Here is a 17,683-nt window from a genome sequence, read left to right as displayed (position 1 = left end):
TGTTTTCTGTTCGCAGATTTTATTCTTCACCGTACAGTCTCGCAACCAACCGCATGATCCCACAGACATCCATCACGCCATTCATTGCTGCCTCCCCCGTCTCCACATACCAGGTACGTCTGTTCACCTGCACCTCATGCGAGATGTTCCTATGCAGTCATGTGCTCCCGAGAGCCCAAAAGTGCATGGTAGAATTAAAAGAAAAATGTGTGGGCCACATAGTAGTCATCCCTTAATACGATAATGCTCATGTGATTAGTGTAGGCTTCCTGGCTTCCCGGGGTTAATTTGCATCTGTTCACTGAATAATCAAATCTCACATGCTTCGTGCTCTTCCTGCCTATGTCAGTGCAGCTCCTTCCATGCTGGGAAATGATGCTGCCTGTCGTCTGCTGTTTTCATTGCTCACATTCCTCACTGGGTCTTCTTTAACAGAACCTTTGTAGGGATCCCTACTCCAGGGTGGCGTGCCATTGCCATCTCTCTCTCTCTCTCTCTCTCTCTCTCTCTCTCTCTCTCTCTCTCTTTCTCTCTCTCTCTCTCTTTGGTCACAGTTGCCCTGTTAGATGGGACATCCCAATAGGGAAGATCATCCAAGTTGTAAAACATGTTTCTTCTTCCTGCTCTTTACCTCATTTCTTATTCCTAGAAAAATGAGACTTCTGGGGTCCGTGTATGGAAATTTGGGGGCAACCTGAGATTTACTGTGTGTCCTACACTAGGTGTTCTAGCCAGTAGTTCCAAGTCCGGAGGTGAATTGACATAGTCACAGGCCTACCGCAAACCCACTTCTTACCTTGTCCATGAGAACTAGCTGCCAGCTGTGCCCGGCACTCCACTCTGTACCTGCTGCTGCTCATCGCTCCACTTCTAGCTCTCATGAGAACACGCCTGTAAACGCTGCATAGGACAGATGTGAATGGGGCAAGATTGAGAACACACAAGTGTGCGGACCTGGGATTTCTGTGTAGCAGGCAGAATGTGTATGGGTAGGAGTTTCCGGGTGAGCAGGAGGCTAATGTCTCCTATTGCTACTAATCCCGTGGCCTTTCCCTGGCTCAGTCACCCCATACATTTTCCAGGATGTCCCATCTGTCAGAGCATCAGCTCGAAGTTGATATGCTCTTCCCCTTAACCACGGGGCGCCCTAGCAGCACACCTTTCCTTTGCTACACACAGACTCTTGAAACGAGATCCCCACGCCAACTGGGTAGAGCTTGTTTAAATTGGATGAGGTATTTCCAGAGTGGCTGACCTCTTAATTGCTGTCTCTTGGGACTCATGATGTTGTGTGCAGGTGTGTTTTTTCAGTTTTGTTCTTTCTTTAGATGCGCGTGCATGTACGTGTGTGTGTGCGTGTGTGTGTGTGTGTGTGTTTGTGTGTGTGTCTGCATGCACACATGTGCATGAGTGTGTGTTATCTTTTTTCTGATCTTGGCCTCTGCTGGAGCCAAGACCACCTACTGAGCCACAGCATGGAATACTTAGGTGACATGAATAAAATAGCCACAGAAAAGTGATTACATTCTCCCAAACAGCAGATTACGGCTTTTTTCCCTCATTGTTAATTCTTACTTTGTGCCACTTTAAAAAAAAAAAAAATTCTCATTCAGGTGACACACATGACACCTTTTTGAAGAGCTGGTGCCTGTCATACACATTTTTCTCCACAGTGCCAATTATCATGAGAGAATAATATCACACGTGTGTTTAAGTTGACTCAACCTAAAATATCCCTCTGCACTTTCTGTTTTATTTCTTTCTGACACTCCCTTTGCTACTTGGCTCGCTCTTAGATGGGGTCGCCTGAGTGTGTGGAGCTGCGGTTGTAAGGAAAGGAGTAGAGGCCTTAGGAGTCAACCTCTGATTCTCAGTGTCTCCCTGGATGTCCCTGGGACCTGACCTTCACATGTCTCTGGGACTTTTTATGACTTTAGCCATCAACAAAATAAGGTTTCAGGGTTCAACTATGAGGGCTGGGTAAGTGGCTCAGTCAGCAAAATGCTTACGATCCCCAAAACCCACAGAAAAAGAAGGTGTAGTGGTACAAACTTGTAATCTCAACTCAGGAGGCAGAGAAGCAGATTTTGGGGCTCCCTGGAAAATTAGCCCACTTGACAAGTTCCAAGCTAGTGAGAGAACCGGGCCCAAAAATACTAGGTAAATTTTACCTTATGAATGACACATGAGGTTGTCCTTAGGCTCTATACAAATGTATGCACACACGCACGCACATGTGTGTGTGTGTACGCACACATGTGTGAGCGCACACACACACACAACGTGGCCTGTGTGGGCATTGCATCCAGCCACCTAGGTGGGGAATTGCTAAATTAATCAGGGCCGAGAATTCCCGTCTCCATTCCCTATGACAGTGCAACGCCACCGAACGCAAGAACGAGGTTTCCTCTGTGATTGCCTTGTCCTAATGAATGCTGTTTGATGCATAGGTCCAGAGCACTTCATGGACGCCTCATCTGCCATACATTATGCAACCAACAGTAAGTGTTCTCAGTCACCTGAGGCTCAATATTTCTATTATCCAAGTGCAAGCTTTTGTGATGCATAGTGGCTTTGGGGTGGAGCTTTGGTCATATACTAGAACTCTTTCAGACAGCCACTTTCCAGAAGCAGAGCGGCCACCAGAGAAGGCACAGAAGCACATGCCGCAGGCAGCTAGAGATAGGGGTGGAGACAGAGGCAGAAACAGAAATTTGCATGAAAGATGACATCTGCTTCAGAGAGAAACTCAGAACCCTTGCCAATTAAGCCTAAAATAATGAAGACTAGCTTTTTGGGTCCCCATCACTTTTGTTATGTTCCCCTTGATCTCAGTGTACTGTGATAGACTCTGGAGACATTTTGGGTCATCATGGCCAAGTACAGACTCAATGAAATGCATTTGTAATTCCTACTAAGAAAAGATAATACCTGGACAGCAAAGTGGGTAGATTTGTAATGTTAATGTCTATTTGCCGTTCTATTTTTTCCTGGGGAAGAAATGTCTTCCAGAACGTTCCACGTACTTTCTATTTGCTGGATTAGTGGCTCATGTCCTCAGTCCCCAGTGAGAAGTATTACAGGAGATCCTGGAAAGCAGCAAAAGAGCCCTCTGATCTTGGTTTGGTTTTGCAGTTTTTGTAGCTCTATAGGAAAGGAAGGAAAGAGGAAGACAGGTGGATAGAATGTAAGAGAGAGAGAGAGAGAGAGAGAATTTCAATAGCATCACACTCATTCAAGTATGAGAGGGGGGTCAGCACCTAGGCAGGGAGTTGTGTTGCTTGGGTTTCTTTTTCTATCACTTAACAGTGTTTAGGCAGAGGTTGGGGTGCAGAAACCATAAATGACAGAATATAAAGTCTGACTACCATAAACATTATTCTCATTATAGAATTTTAACCTTTTAGATGCCTCATTTGCATAAAGTCACCATAGCAAAGACCAGGGGATTAAAAGTACACACACACACACACAGATACATGTGCAAATTTACTGGACTCAGAGGTCAGAGACTATGTTTTACAGATTTGCAAGTTGCCAATTCATGTTTTTAAAAAGTAACTTTTCATATTGCCTCTAACATTTCAATAGCTCTCTTTTATTTACATACTTCAATGTATATAGAACTTACCACCACAGAAGTGGAGGCTGTATTTTGTAAATCCCCCTATTTTCTCTTATTTATACATTTTGGGGGCTTCCTGAGTTCATATTGCCTGTGTTCTATAAATTATAACAATATGTCCAATACAGAGCAAAAATCCAGGCTCTCTCTCCAAGCCATGAAGTAAAATTCAGCATGTTCTGCCAAAGCAAGATGTAGCCTAGCACAGACCAAGTCATCTGAGGGAGAGCACAGAAAGCCTGGCAAGCTCTGGAAAGGAGACTGGTCCAGAAGGAACCAATAACCTTCTAAAAAAATAACAGTGTGCTCACCTACAGAGTACTAACGCTCATCTTCTCTCCCTCTGAGGTAAGCACCGTCGCCTTGTGACCAAAAGGAATGTACATCTGGAAAACACCAAACATTTTTCCAGATGTCATGGATGAATCCCCAGTTCTTCTTGAACTTCTAAAACAGGGATATAGGGATGGAGGGGAACAGAGACAGACAGATAGACGGGGGCGGGGTGGGAGGTTGCTTAGATCTTAATTTCAGCTGGAACTAGGGACTATAGCCAAAGCATTTTGATTCCTCTACCTCAAAATATCTTCAGCTCTGGCTGCATGTGTGGTTAGAGCCTATCTTTTTCCCTCAAATAGTAGGTGTGTGTGTGTGTGTGTGTGTGTGTGTGTGTGTGTGTGTGTTTTAATGCATCTCTTTGGATTTTATCTGGTCAATGATACCACATCATTTCCCATGATTGAGCTATGTATCATGGTTGGGCTTGGCCTCTAAGGCTAACATGTGAGGTCTATGGCTCCAGTGGTTTCCTGGACAAAGGATTGTCTGGGCCACCCACCACTTTGTTTTCTGAAAATAAGCTAAACAGTGCCATGGCAACACAGAGTTTGTAGCATCAGCTGCACCCCCCTGTTTAAGGAACTTTACCAGCTGGTCTGAGGTCTTCATCAAGGCAACAGTAAAACTGCTATCCCTCTCTCTCTCCTTCCTCCCCCCTCCTCTCTCTCACTCTCTCTTTCTGATACTAATATGTAAATATATTTCAGCTGTTTGAGGCCAAGAAACAGACTAACTGGAGCTGGCAAGACAGAACAAGTTGCTGACTGATCGTGTTGATTCTTGACTGGGATTACTGAGCTGGGAAATTGTTCTAGCTCATAGGGAACTGAGCAACAGATTAAATTTTCCTTGTCCTCACAAGAACATAGTAATCTCTAAATAATTATGGATTTTGTTCATTAAATGAGATGTAGTACCAATGCTCTGAAATATGTCTTGGCAAATTATCAACAAGTTGAAATAAATAGATTATCTAATTATATTTTAAATAATATCATTTGTAGAAAAACAATGTTTGTATAGAAATAAACCTAAGGATAATTGAGTCAACCTTTTTCTAACACATTTGGGGAATACTTAAATTCCTTGCCAGTAAGTTCGGTGCAAATACCTTTAGCCATAAACATGAAATTATTGATATCATTAATTAATATATTTCCCAATTAAACAGTTTAACATCTAATTCCTAAAGATAATAGCTATTAGTCCATGAGAACAGTCCAAAAAGCAGCACCCCTCCATGGCCTGTCCTGACTTCCTTCAATGATGAACAGTGATATGGAACTATAAGCAAGATAAAAAAATAAGCCTTGTCCTCTCCCCTCCCCAACATAGATAATAGCTACTAAGTCTATCTTTTATCACTAAATGAAGCTTGATTGACAAGTATTTTCATTTGCCAATATCTACATCTCAAATATCTAATCCAATTATTTTCATCCCCCCCCCCCACCTTGTCCTGCTTAGCTTTCAATGTCAATTTGAAACATCCTGGAATCAGCTGAAAAGAGTCCCAAATGTCTATATTAGATTGGTATATGGGCGTGTATGTTGTTGTTTCTCCACAGCCATAAGCCGTAAACTGCAGAACTAGACAAATCCACGTAGGAGTTTATTAGGGAAGGGCAGGAATGAGGGGAAGGAAATGTGGCCAAACAACAGTCCCCGAGGTGCTGGCCAGGGCTTTCAGTGACCGCCCAGCTGCCACACTGTCAGTGGCCGTCCCATTGCTGTGCTGTCAGTGGCTGTCTCACTGCGTCTCTGGTGTGGGTCCTCTGTACCGCTGGTGTGCCGCCTTGCTGTTGTGCTATCAGTGGCCCTTGGAAGATGAGAGCGACTCTGAGCATGCAGCAGTGGATACAGTACAGGAATCCCAACATACATGAGGAATTGTATTGATTTATACGTGATGCAGGAGGGCCCAGTCCACTGTGGGTGATACCATTCCCTGGGCAAAGATCCTGAGCTGTGTAAGGAAGCTAGCACACTATGAGAGAGTGAGCGGGTGAGCCAGAGAGTGAGTCGGAAGCTGTTCCTCCAGTTTCTGCTCTGATTCCCTTCAGTGGTGGATTCTGACACAGAAGTGCAAGACAAAACAAACTCCTTCCTCCCCAAAACTGCTTTTGCTTACGTTTGTCATTATAACAGAAAGGAAGCCAGATCACCAGATCGTACCTCTATCTATCACACATTCTGTCCCCATCTGTATGCCATGTTGTGTGTGGGCGTCTTTGTGGTGATAGCTCTTCACATTGTCGTGTTTGTGTGCTAATGCTTACATGGGCACCGGATGCTTCATCCTGACCCGATGTCTTTGAAGTTTGATTTGGAGGACCCCGCCGTGCCCTGAAAGACCCATACTCATTGAAAACAGAACAGGGCTCCTGTAAAGTCATGAGGCCGTGAAGTCGAACACCGTGCCCTGGGCCTTTTTGCCTCACGCTTGAGCAGCAGTGATTGCTAAGTGAGAAATGAATATATGTGAAGGAAGGGGTGGGGCTTGAGTGAGAGGAGGAGATAAACAAGCAAACAGGTGTACGCTGCTGTCACATGCCTGACAAGAATCACACCTAGTGCAAAGGCTCTCTTCTGGGGACTCGAGGGGAAGACTCTCTTCTGGCAACCTGAGTGGGGAAGGCTTTTTTTCTGGGAACTCAAGCAGGGGAAGGATTTTGGGTTAGAAGGACACAGTAGATTGTGATGGGGAGATTATGGCATTGTGAAAAGTTCCAAGGTATGGGGTGAACACGCTTACTCGCATGCCGTGCAGTCGGAGAGCGGAGGAGTGAGATGTGGGTGCCTACCTGGCTTTCTTCTTTATCCCTTTGTGTTCTCTCTGAGATCCCATGTCATAGGATGGCACAAGTCATATTAATGGGGGGGATGTTCCCCCCTCAGTTATTCCTCTTAAGAAATGCCCTCACAAATGCACTCAACGTGAGCTTCACCTAGGCATTTTTAAAACTAACCAAATTGACAATCCATGTTAGTAATTCCGACAGCTTTCCAAAGCTTGTTGTTCCAGTCTGTTTGTCTTCCGTGCCTTCCCTTTCTAAGCAGTGTGCCCTTTTATTAACTTAGAACAAAAGAGTCTGGGGAGATCAATGAAAGAGTGCTCTCCTGGGGGTATAGCCAGTGTTCTGGTGTCTATACAGGGAACAGTTCACATTTCACTACTGTACCCGGATCCAGAGACCTCATTGGATCTTCTGGGATGTTGTCAAATCCATCTTAGGGAAGACGACCAATCCTGTTTGCCCTGGTTGCTGTAAACTAAGAAAAACCCTAGGGTGAGAGGACTGTGGCACATTTGACTGTGAGCAACTTTTCAACAGGCTTGGTTGTCCCTGCGTCTCAGCCCAGGGTTCTCAGCTGCTCTTGGGCTGTTTTCTGAGAGTTCAGTGTCACAGCATCTGGCTGGTGGACTGCACAGCGTCCTGCTCTCCAGAGCAGCACAAGTGATGGGAAGGATACATGATCACATCGTGGACAGCTCTGTATTCCAGTGCACGCATATTTCCTCAACTCCATACTAGGAGCAAAAATAAATGACAATTCCCAAGAGAATGCAGAGTCCCATTGTCCTCAGCTCTGTTTAGGCTCCCGTGAATCCTGAGCCTCCTATTCTTCATACGATTAGTTAGTGTTATTTCATCTCAAGGAGAAAGGTCACCTTTCATTTCTACTTAATTATAACTGGATTATCTAATTACAACTGGATAAGAAATGTGTGGTGCCCTTGTTGCAGCTTCGATAGCTATCACTATGTTGGCTGAGTTGTGATTTTTATGAGGAGCAGACCCCGTGTCTAGAGCTAAGGAGCGAGCAGCAGCTTCCTTTTGCCAGTCAGCAGGGCTGTTTCCGAAAGCCAGAATACTGAATTTGAGTTGTCTTTGCCTAAATAGGGGTAAGAGCTAAGCTCTCCTTCCAGGGCTTGTGACTTCTCAATTTCTAGGGGTGTTTTCTGACAAAGCATAGCTCCAGATTTGAAAAGAACATTGCAAATTTGTCCCGAAAGCACTGTTTTGGGGCACTTTCTTTTTTATACCAAAACCTGAAGAGAAGAAGACATCCAGACCTTCATGTTTTTATTACTCAAGTGTCAGAGTGAGCTGTTTAGAGTATCTGCAGAAATAACCTGGCCATAAAACATATACATAGTCACAAGAAATAGCTCCCAACCTATAGTAACAACTAACTCCTAAGCTGTGTGTTACTGCTTCCAGCAAAACAGAAACCTTGGGGATGGGAGCAGCCTAGGGACAGCCGTCTTCTCTCTGGTACCATTTTGTTTCCACTTACTATACCTCTGGAGTAAAGGAATCATGATGAAGGCTTTTACCGTGGTAGACCACTTGCCACCTCTACTGGCCTTTCTGCTGTTGGACACAACTCTGAAATAATCACTACAGCACATTTTCAAATGGAGACTTAGGTGACATAGGTAAACACCGCCATACGAGGTCCACACTTCCCCTTGTGCAGAATGTGAGAGAATTTGCAACTAGAATTCCTTCATGCATAGAGTCTTCGTAGAAGTAACCAGTATGCTTTGTGTGGTCAAAGAAGGATCTATGGCAGCCATATTTTTGGCTGTGAATGATTGGATTTATTAAATATAGGGCAAGCCAAAGTAAAAAATAAATAGTAAGAGATAGACAGACAGACAGAGAGATGGACGGACGGACGGACGGATGGATGGATAGCAAAACATCACTAAATCCAGCACTCACAACTTCTAGCTGGGGAGACCGCCTGGGGAAGTCCCTTTAAGGCAAACTCTAGAGTTTAAGGCCAACAGAGTGCCCCCCCTCTGGTGGACTTCTAAATGAAAGAGCAAACAGCAGCAAAGATGACATCATCAAACTGGGTGCCCACAATATAGCAGCAGAAACCAACTGGGGAAGTTGAGTTGTCTCGCTGGTAGTGCATTGGCTCCTCCCTCCTGCGGCAGGTGCTTTTATACTGTGGGATAAGCATAGCAACCTCTGCTGAAAATGGGTAAACCCACCCCCTGTTGTCCAAGACTGGATGTTTTTGCTCAGTGACTGTTCTGCATTGCTTCCTTCCATGATGCAGAGTCAGGGGACCAACCCCACTACAGATAAGTGGCCTTGGAGGACACTTGACATGAATCACTTGGGTCTGAAATGGCACGTGGGGGACACAATGCCCACTTCCAGAGCCAGGGAACTCAAAAGAGCTTCTCAGTCAGTGAAATCAAACAGCACATGATAGTATACCAGTCATTACACCTCAGTCACAATATCCTATCACCCAATCTTTAATCATATGGATGTGCATGTGTAGGTACCGAATGTGCATATTTTCAACACATGAACAAGATTGGTCTCTAAGCATGGTTACAGCTTGTTTTGCTTTTCTCCACTAATAGAACTGTCTTAGTTTTGCATGGCTATAACAAAATACCTGATTCTGGTATGACAAAAGAGAAAGTGATTTGCTTTGGCTCAATGACTTAGCCACTTTTCTGTTGATATGATGAGAGAATATGACCAAGTCAGCTTATAAAAGGGAGTGCTTATCAGGGGTTCATGGTTTCAGAAGGTCAGAGTTCATAGCCATGATGGTGGGGAACATGGCAGCAGGCAGGCACACAGCCACTGTCCCTGTAAATGAAATCTTACATCTTAGGACAGCAACTACAAGTTAGAGCAAAATCTAACTTGGAATGGTCTGGGTCTCCAAGTCTATTCCCAGTGACACACCTCCTTGTAATCCTTCCCAAGCAGTTCCACCATTGGGGACCAAGAATTCATCAAATATATAAGCCTATAGGAACCATTCTCATTCAGATCCCAAACTCATGATTTTCCAGTCTGAAAATCAAAGACAGACAGTGACATCTGTTTAGGCCTCTATCTCCTCACCCTCAGATGGCATCTGAAGGCTACAGGGAGCCCCTCCACCTTGAGTTTAACCTATGCACTTATCAATCCTTTCCCCAGCTTCTTTCGAATGACCCTCTTGTTCATTAGCATTGTAGGAAAGCTATTATTGTTTTTTGTCTTTAATCAACTGTAGATGTTGGATTTAATCCAAAATCTTTTGAGAAAATGGTTTTATTCCTTTCCCTTTTGCCAACTTAACTTTAATTTCATATTTTACAATTGTGTAATTTTTAATTTATTTCTTGCACTGGAAGCTCTGCCATGAACTGCATTTTATCAGAATATAAACTTCTTTAATACATATTTCTAATTCTACCCATTAATACTTTATTCATTATTCTGGTATTGGATTTTATTATTGGGATTAATAGGTGCTATACTGTTTTAAATGCCCTTGTTTTAATAAAGTTTCAATATCGCAATTGCAAACCTTCATGAATATACTTTGAAATAATTATTTGTTCCCTAAATTCTGGAATAATAATTAAAATTGTCTAGAAATGTCTGTTTTTGAGAGTTTGAAATGAGTCACATGAAACTATCCTAGCTTTTGGGAAAAGATGTACATCTTCTGTCAAACTCCCTTTTAAAAATTAATGACGACTTCTATCTAATTCACAGAAGACTCAAACACATAGCCCATGTTTTGGACAAATGAAAATACTACATGAATCTTACAAATAGTCAAGATTGTCACATCATTAACAGTCATTCAGGCAGCCCTACCTGAATGCACTGGGCTACAGGATGAAGGGACAGGAGTATAAGGGAGCTGGTACTGAAGAAGGAGAGAGAGGTTAGAGATGATAGTGAGGGACAGATAATAAAAGTACGTTATACATACGTAAGTATATAAAGTTATGAAGTAATTAAAGAGTAACAGAGGAATTTAAATTCTATATAAACAAAAACAATAGGTAGTTGTAGATGAATACTGTATAATTTTTTTAAATCATGAAGTTGTTTATTACATTTTCACTGTGATAAAATGTGAGGAACTTTTCCTCAAGGTTTCCTCCCTTCATTCATTCTTTCTCTTCTTGCGGTCTGGTCTCAACTGGGAATGGCCAATTACTTGCCATGCTTTTTGTGTTACCCAATTCAAGGACTTGGGTTCAATGAAAAAGAGCCCCATTTAAAATAAGGGAGCACCAGATACATGTGTCATGTCCTCTGCATATTAGAAACCAAGGAAAGGAAAGTTTTTTAAAAAAAATCATCTGATCATCTTCTCTCAAGATACAAAGTCACAACACATACACACACACACAAAAATACATACATTTAAGATGATTTGGCTAAAATGCATAGTTTAGTTGAAAAATATCTAATGTTTAACAGTTATATGGAGAAGAAAAGAGGAGCATCTTTGAGAGCAGAGAGGGAAGACAAATTAATATGTCCTGATGGGAACAGTGTCTGTAAGTGTTAAAAAGTAAGGTGATCTAAGTGAAAATAATATACAAAAGTATGTGGAGAAGATTCCAAGAGATTTCATTGATCTTGATTGAGTCAGATGTTTGGTCTGGGAATGAGGGAAGGATTTGCTTGGAAACACAAATCCTTGTCAGTGGGAATTAAACTTTCATTTAGCCAATATTGACAGACTGTGACACTTTTAAAAAGGTGTATCTACTTGTTGTTTTTATGTGTATGAGTATGTTTGCCCTCATGAGGTTATGTGTACTGTGTGCATGCAGTACCCAAGAAGCCAGAAGAGGGTGTAGGATCTGGTAGCACTGCAGTCACAGATGACTGTGAGCTGTCATGTGGATGCTGGGAGCTGAACTCCCATTCTTGGCAGAGCAGCCAGTGCTCTTTCACCACTCAGCTATCTCTCTAGCCCCTCTGACCTCATTTTTATTAGTTTGGAAGCACCAGTGCTCTTGCCTAGAATTTAGGTTCATTTCATAAAATAATGACCTGAATTATAAATCATTTCACAGAACTGTATGAAAACACTATAAATACCAGTAGTGTAATGTGTAAATCAATCACAAGTGGAGAAAAAATGTTTTGCATCAGGAAAAAAACCATTATTCAAAGCTATAAAGTAACTTTACACCCATAAAGATGCTGTTGTTGGTAACTCCACCCTCTAAATACCTCCCATGAAGGCATGTTGGAAAACACGTGTGTCCTGCTAGTTGAGATCCCTTGGCTTCAAAGCACAAGGGCATTGAAGAGTTTTGGTGACTGTAGAATCCTTTGCAATCTCAACCCATGTTTTAGCACTTTTTGATAGACTTCTCAGACAGACGCTGGCATGCTAGTACACACCCTGCCATCTCAGCACTCAGGAGAAGAAGCAAGAAGACCAGAAGTTCAAGACCAGCCTGTGCTATAATAGGGAACTCCTGTCTCAAAAATCCAAGGGCTGTGGTAGTGGCTGGGAAGTAAAACACTTGCCTAGCTTGTGGAAGGCCCTGGGTTTGATCTGCAGCATCTCAGAACAAAAGTTGGATTCTTACAGATGCTTCAATCTCTAATTGGTCATAATTAATAAAATATTTGTCTTTGATGCTATGGAAATTGGTCATGATACATGTCTGTCATCCTGTGCATTTCTATATAGTATTTTATTAAGTGTCTTAAATATGACACACTCTATAGTATTTTATTAGGTGTCTTAAATATGATCAGTGCACAAAGATGCTCTGTGACTTTTTGATAATGTAGACACAACATTCTGAAAAGATGAGTGAATGACTGAGACAAACTTCCAATCACTCATGGCCTCTTGTGTGTCCTTATAGTACTCTGAATTACTTCATCATCCACCAACCAGAATGGCACTACCTAGCCTGCTGCTTCCTAAAGGTATCAGCATTGTTTCCTTAATAGCTAGTTAACATCAACGTAACTAGATACACATGCCAACTGACCTGTGAACACCTCACTTCCTAAAGGATGCAAAAGTATAACTAAAATAATGTCCATGCCAGACTCTTCAGGAAACAACAGGTTTCCAGGGCAACACAGTCATGTAGAGGGAAGGACAAAGAACTCATTTTACACATGGCACTAGTACCAAGGGAGGTACTAAAGGGTGGAGAGTGAGAATCCGGGAACTCTGAGCATGGTTTTTCATGGCACAATGGGGTGATACATTCTCTCACATCTACATACCTGTCCATTATGTAGACATTGAGCACTCATTAAACAGGTACTCACAAATGGGTTCAAATTGTTAGAGAACCCTAAATTTTAAACATGCGACCTCATTTTCTTGTCTCTTGGAGCATCATTGGAATTCTGTTTCTGAGAAGATTGACTGGTGCTGTGTTAGCCTTGGGGAGCCTGATGACTTCGGCTTAGGTGCTCATTCTGGAGGTCTGGGTCTTCATTAATGATGTTGACTGAGGGAGGGTTTAGAGATGGGGGTGATAGGTCAGCCAATTAGTATATACCAGGGAAGAGGTGGATACTGATTAGGAAAAGTCCTCGGGTTTATAATATAATATGCTAATTTCTTTCCAGTTGCAGCTCTGTATTCATGGATTTATGTTTTGTCTCATCGCATCTCTGTCCCATTTACTGAGAATTTGGCAAGTTGGATGATTTGGGGCATTTCATGTGCTTGATGGCCATGTATGAACATCATGGCCAAAGACTATAGGGAGGGAGGATGATACCCCATCCTGTCTCCACTCTACCATCCCTTTTCCTCCTGGAAGTTAGTAGATCCAATCTCTAGAGGAAGCAGTTTGTTTTCATGATAAGATAGGATGTTGCTTAGGTTGAAGAAAAGGACCAAGTTGAAAGAGTTCATGCATGTTGTTTTAAAACATGGTTAAATTGTCTCATTCCTGGGGACCTAACTTTCTATTGGAAAGCCTCCATTGGTTAATTAACTAATGAATTTGTACCAAGATGGGTTTTGAACAAAAAAAGGGGCAGCTCTTTCCTTTCCAGACCAAGGTGAGCAACAAGGGTTTCCCCATCACCTCCCCTCAGGCTATTTATAGCTAGAGATTCATTTCCACAGTTGAACTAGTTGACTGCACACTGGTATAAAGCTATATGCCAGCACCCAAGAGGAAATGCCGCAGAACCATGCATTAGAATCTAACCAGGGCCCCCTAGTGAGAACATGACTCCAAAACAAAGAAGCAGAAACACAGAAAGAAATCAGGAATGCAACTGAAATGAAGGAAAAAGGAACAAGTGCTCATAATGGAGGAAATCCATGTGTTAACATTTAAAATATGGGTTTCTTCAATGGGGCATTGTAAAATTATATTTTCAATTTTCCAAAACCAAAGTCGAAATAGGGGAAATAAGAAAAGGAGTGAGCAAAGAAATAGGAAAGAAAGGAAAGGACGGGAAGAAAGAAGGAGAGGAAGGAAATATTGCTTCATTCTGGGGTGAAAGGAGGCCCATCAAATGGCCAGAGAAGAGATGGTGTTTCTAGTACCCCACTCTAGATTAATAGTGCATGATGGTCTATTCCCATCTCTCAGGGCAGTGCCTCAAACCATAGATACTGTGCTGTGTTTCTTCCCATCACCATGGAAAACCACTTACAGGAGGAAAGAAACGTTTGTAAAGGCTCAGCTCACAGTCTCAGAGTCCTGGGGCTGAGTGGATGCTGTTTCTGTGCCTGTGTGTGAAGAGGCACACATGATGGCTACATGGTGGCTACATGGTGGAGAGGGTGATAGGGCAAGTCAGCTCATTACATGGTTGGCAGGAGACAAAGAGAAAAGAGGGAGTGGAAAAGGCCACCAATAAAATACTCTTCAAGAGTGTGATGGTTAGCTTTGTCATTTTTGACCCACTCTAGAGTTACCTGGGAAGAGTCTCAGTGAAGGCTACACTAAACCATGTGGGTGTATGAGTATGTCTGTGGGGGATTGTCTTAACTGTCTTCATTGCTATGGGAGATACAGACTAACAGCAAGTGACATTATCCTCTGGGTTTGGATGCTGGACTGCATGAAAGAGGAGCGAGAGAGCTGAGCTGTAGGCAGACAGGGACTCATCTTTCTCTCCTATAGACTGTGAGTGGGAGGTCCCTCTCTGCTTCTAGTTCCCACTGTCTTGACTTCCCCACATTGAGGGACTGGAACTTCAACGGTGAGATGAAACCAGCCCTTCTTCCTTTAAGTTGCTTTTGTCAGAGTATTTTATCATGGCAATATGAAAGAAAATAGGACAAAGAGCATGTTCCCAGTGACCTCCACAAGTGTCCTTATCTCCCGAAATGCCACCTCCTCAGGTTCAGTCATCACCATGTAAGCCTTTGAGCATCACTCTAGATCTAATCATGACAAGTATCTGTAAAGAGACATTTTCTTATAAGGAAAAGATTTCCTCTTCAAGTCTCTCATCTCTCATGATTTACTGTGAGGTAAGAGTGACAACAAGGGCTGGAGAGACGGCTCAGAGGTTAAGAGCAGTTCTTGCTCTTCCAGAGATCCTGAGTTCAAGTCCCAGCAACCACATGGTGGCTCACAACCATCTATAATTGTTGTAATACGAGCGGCGGGGCTGCGTCTCTGGCACCCGGCCGCCCGCATGGCTAGCTTATGCCCCGAAATAATTACACGGAAACTGTATTCTTTTGATCACTGCCTGGCTTATTAGTTCCAGCCTCTTATTGGCTAGCTCTTACATATTGATCTAACCCATTTCTAATATTCTGTGTAGCACCATGAGCTGGCTTACCAGGGAAGATCTTAACCTGCGTCTGTCTGGAGTGGGAGAATCATGGCGACTCCTTACTCGGCTTCTTTCTCCCAGCATTCTGTCTGTTTACTCCACCCACCTAAGGGCTGGCCTATAAATGGGCCAAGGCAGTTTCTTTATTAAATGAAAGTAACTCCTCCATCATATAATGAGATCTGGTGCCCTCTTCTGGTGTGTGTATACATAATAAATAAAGAAATCTTAAAAAAAAATGACAGCAAATGCCACTGACTTCATTCTTGTTTCCAGTTTCCTTAAAGAAGATTCCTCTATTACAGCATAGTGCCATGCATGTCAAGGCTACTTCCCATCTCATAGAAGCCAGATGACACCAGCATTTTCCTAATGGAATGTGTTTGGTGCCTTCAGCCTCAACAAGTTATTTGTTGAGAATTTGCAATGTTGTGCTTAAGATCTTCACCTAAAATTCTGTGTCAGAGTGAAGACCAAGCAGTCATTACTGCCCCATGGCTCATGAAGTATATGTGATGTTCAGCATGGATAGAGTCTGATGTGTGTGTTCAAGTGATTCAGGGCAAAGTGTTCTCCTTAGCAGCAAGCAGAGATGAGAAGACAGAATTATTGGACAGAGGCTGTAAGAATGCTAGCATGCCTGCGCAGATTGATGACATCACTTTAGCTTTAGCTGGTGTCAACCCATCCTTCCTGATGATAATTACTCCCAAAGTCAGTTGACTTTGATGCTGCACTTGAAAGAACTGACAGGCTTCCTTGATTTTGGTGTGAAATATCCTGTGTAGGCAAATGTTTTGCATGACAGTCCTCCAGGCTGTGCTGCTGTTTGGAAAGACCATGGCACCTTTAGGAGGTGGAACCTTGCTGGGGAAAGTGGGTGACTTGTGGTAGGCCTTGAGAGTTGATAGTCTTACACCTTGATGCCCTGGAAATCCATGTGCCTCACCTTCCTGCTTCTTGCCTTCCCCACCATGGCAGACTGTGCCCCTTCTTAAATACTAAGTTAAGCTAAGTCCTTCTTCCTTTCAGTTGCGTTTTTGGTTATTTGGTCACAGTGATGAGGAAAGTAACTCATATGGAACCAAACCACCTTATCAGCAGAGAAGGGTAGCTTTCTGCTGACTTTGTCTAGAAGACATGCATGAAATTGACTGATATCTACTACGTATTTCATATTTGTAAATGAGGATGGTATGCCTGGGGAGATAGCTCAGTGGTTAAAAATGTATGCAGCTTTTCTATAAGATCTGACTTTAGTTTCTGCTATCCATTAACATGCAGTTTACAACCACCTGTAGCTTCAGCTCTACGGGATCTGATTCCCCCTTGTGGCCAGTATGGGCACTTGCACTCATGGGCACATACCCACGCAAATACACATTAGTTAAAACTAAAAATGAGTCTTCAAAAAATAAGGAGTTTGTTCCGTTTATGCCACTCAACAGAGTGGAAAAGAGATGCGAGGAGGAGGATGAGAAACCTGAGAGCAGGTGCTGTGGAGGAAGATGGAGCCATACCCACGTTAAAAAGAGCAATGTGACTTTGCATGCAACTCTCATGTCGCACAGAGGAAAGGAGCCTTATGATCAACTGGACCTGAAAAGATAATCTTAAACATGCTTGCTGCTCTTTCAGAGAACCCAGGACCAGTTCCTGGCACTTGCATCTGGCAGCCCCTGAGGGCCTGTGACTCTAATTCTAGGGGTATCTGACACATTCTTCTGAGTTCTTGAGGCACCCACATATCTGTGTGCATGCCCCCCACACACTGTAATAAAAGTACAACCTTTAAAACACAGCCCTCTATTCAGAGGAACATCTCTCAACAGATAATTTGAATGTCTTTTAATCAGTGCACTTTATAGCTAGTTCTGCACAACAATGTTTTATATTAAAAACCAGTTCTAACTTTCTTATCAAGCCTTTCATCTTCTAAGTCCCAGCTCTTATAATCGCTATTGATCAATAACTAAAAAGGTCATTCTGGGGCCCACTTTGTGTTACGTGCTGTTTGTCGGCATCCCCGATAGCTCATCTCAGGATGATCTCTTCAGCTTTCTGAGATGATGGATGGAATCTAGTTCAAAGGAAAGCTTAGAAGATGTCAGGATAGAAACAGTTCGTGTAACACCAGGATGGA

The 17,683-nt window shown here is 42.9% G+C and overlaps 1 protein-coding gene across 13 annotated transcripts in view; it reads left to right on the top strand.

Moving 5' to 3' along the window:
- The window catches only part of Rbms3 (RNA binding motif single stranded interacting protein 3), a 780,532-nt gene that overhangs the window by 683,638 nt on the left and 79,211 nt on the right, over positions 1-17,683 (top strand). For 9 of the 13 annotated variants that reach the window (XM_057766769.1, XM_057766771.1, XM_057766767.1 and 6 more), the window contains exons 9-10: positions 17-113; positions 2,451-2,501. In XM_057766769.1, the coding sequence (XP_057622752.1) occupies positions 17-113; positions 2,451-2,501 (148 nt within the window). The remainder of the gene's footprint in view (positions 1-16; positions 114-2,450; positions 2,502-17,683) is intronic. The other 4 variants (XM_057766774.1, XM_057766780.1, XM_057766779.1 and 1 more) reach the window with 1 other exon arrangement.

The sequence above is a fragment of the Chionomys nivalis genome, chromosome 4, assembly GCF_950005125.1.
Source record: "Chionomys nivalis chromosome 4, mChiNiv1.1, whole genome shotgun sequence".
Lineage (NCBI taxonomy): Eukaryota > Metazoa > Chordata > Mammalia > Rodentia > Cricetidae > Chionomys > Chionomys nivalis.
The sequence above is the reverse complement of the archived record's forward strand: the minus strand, read 5'-3'. Positions and strand labels throughout refer to the sequence as shown.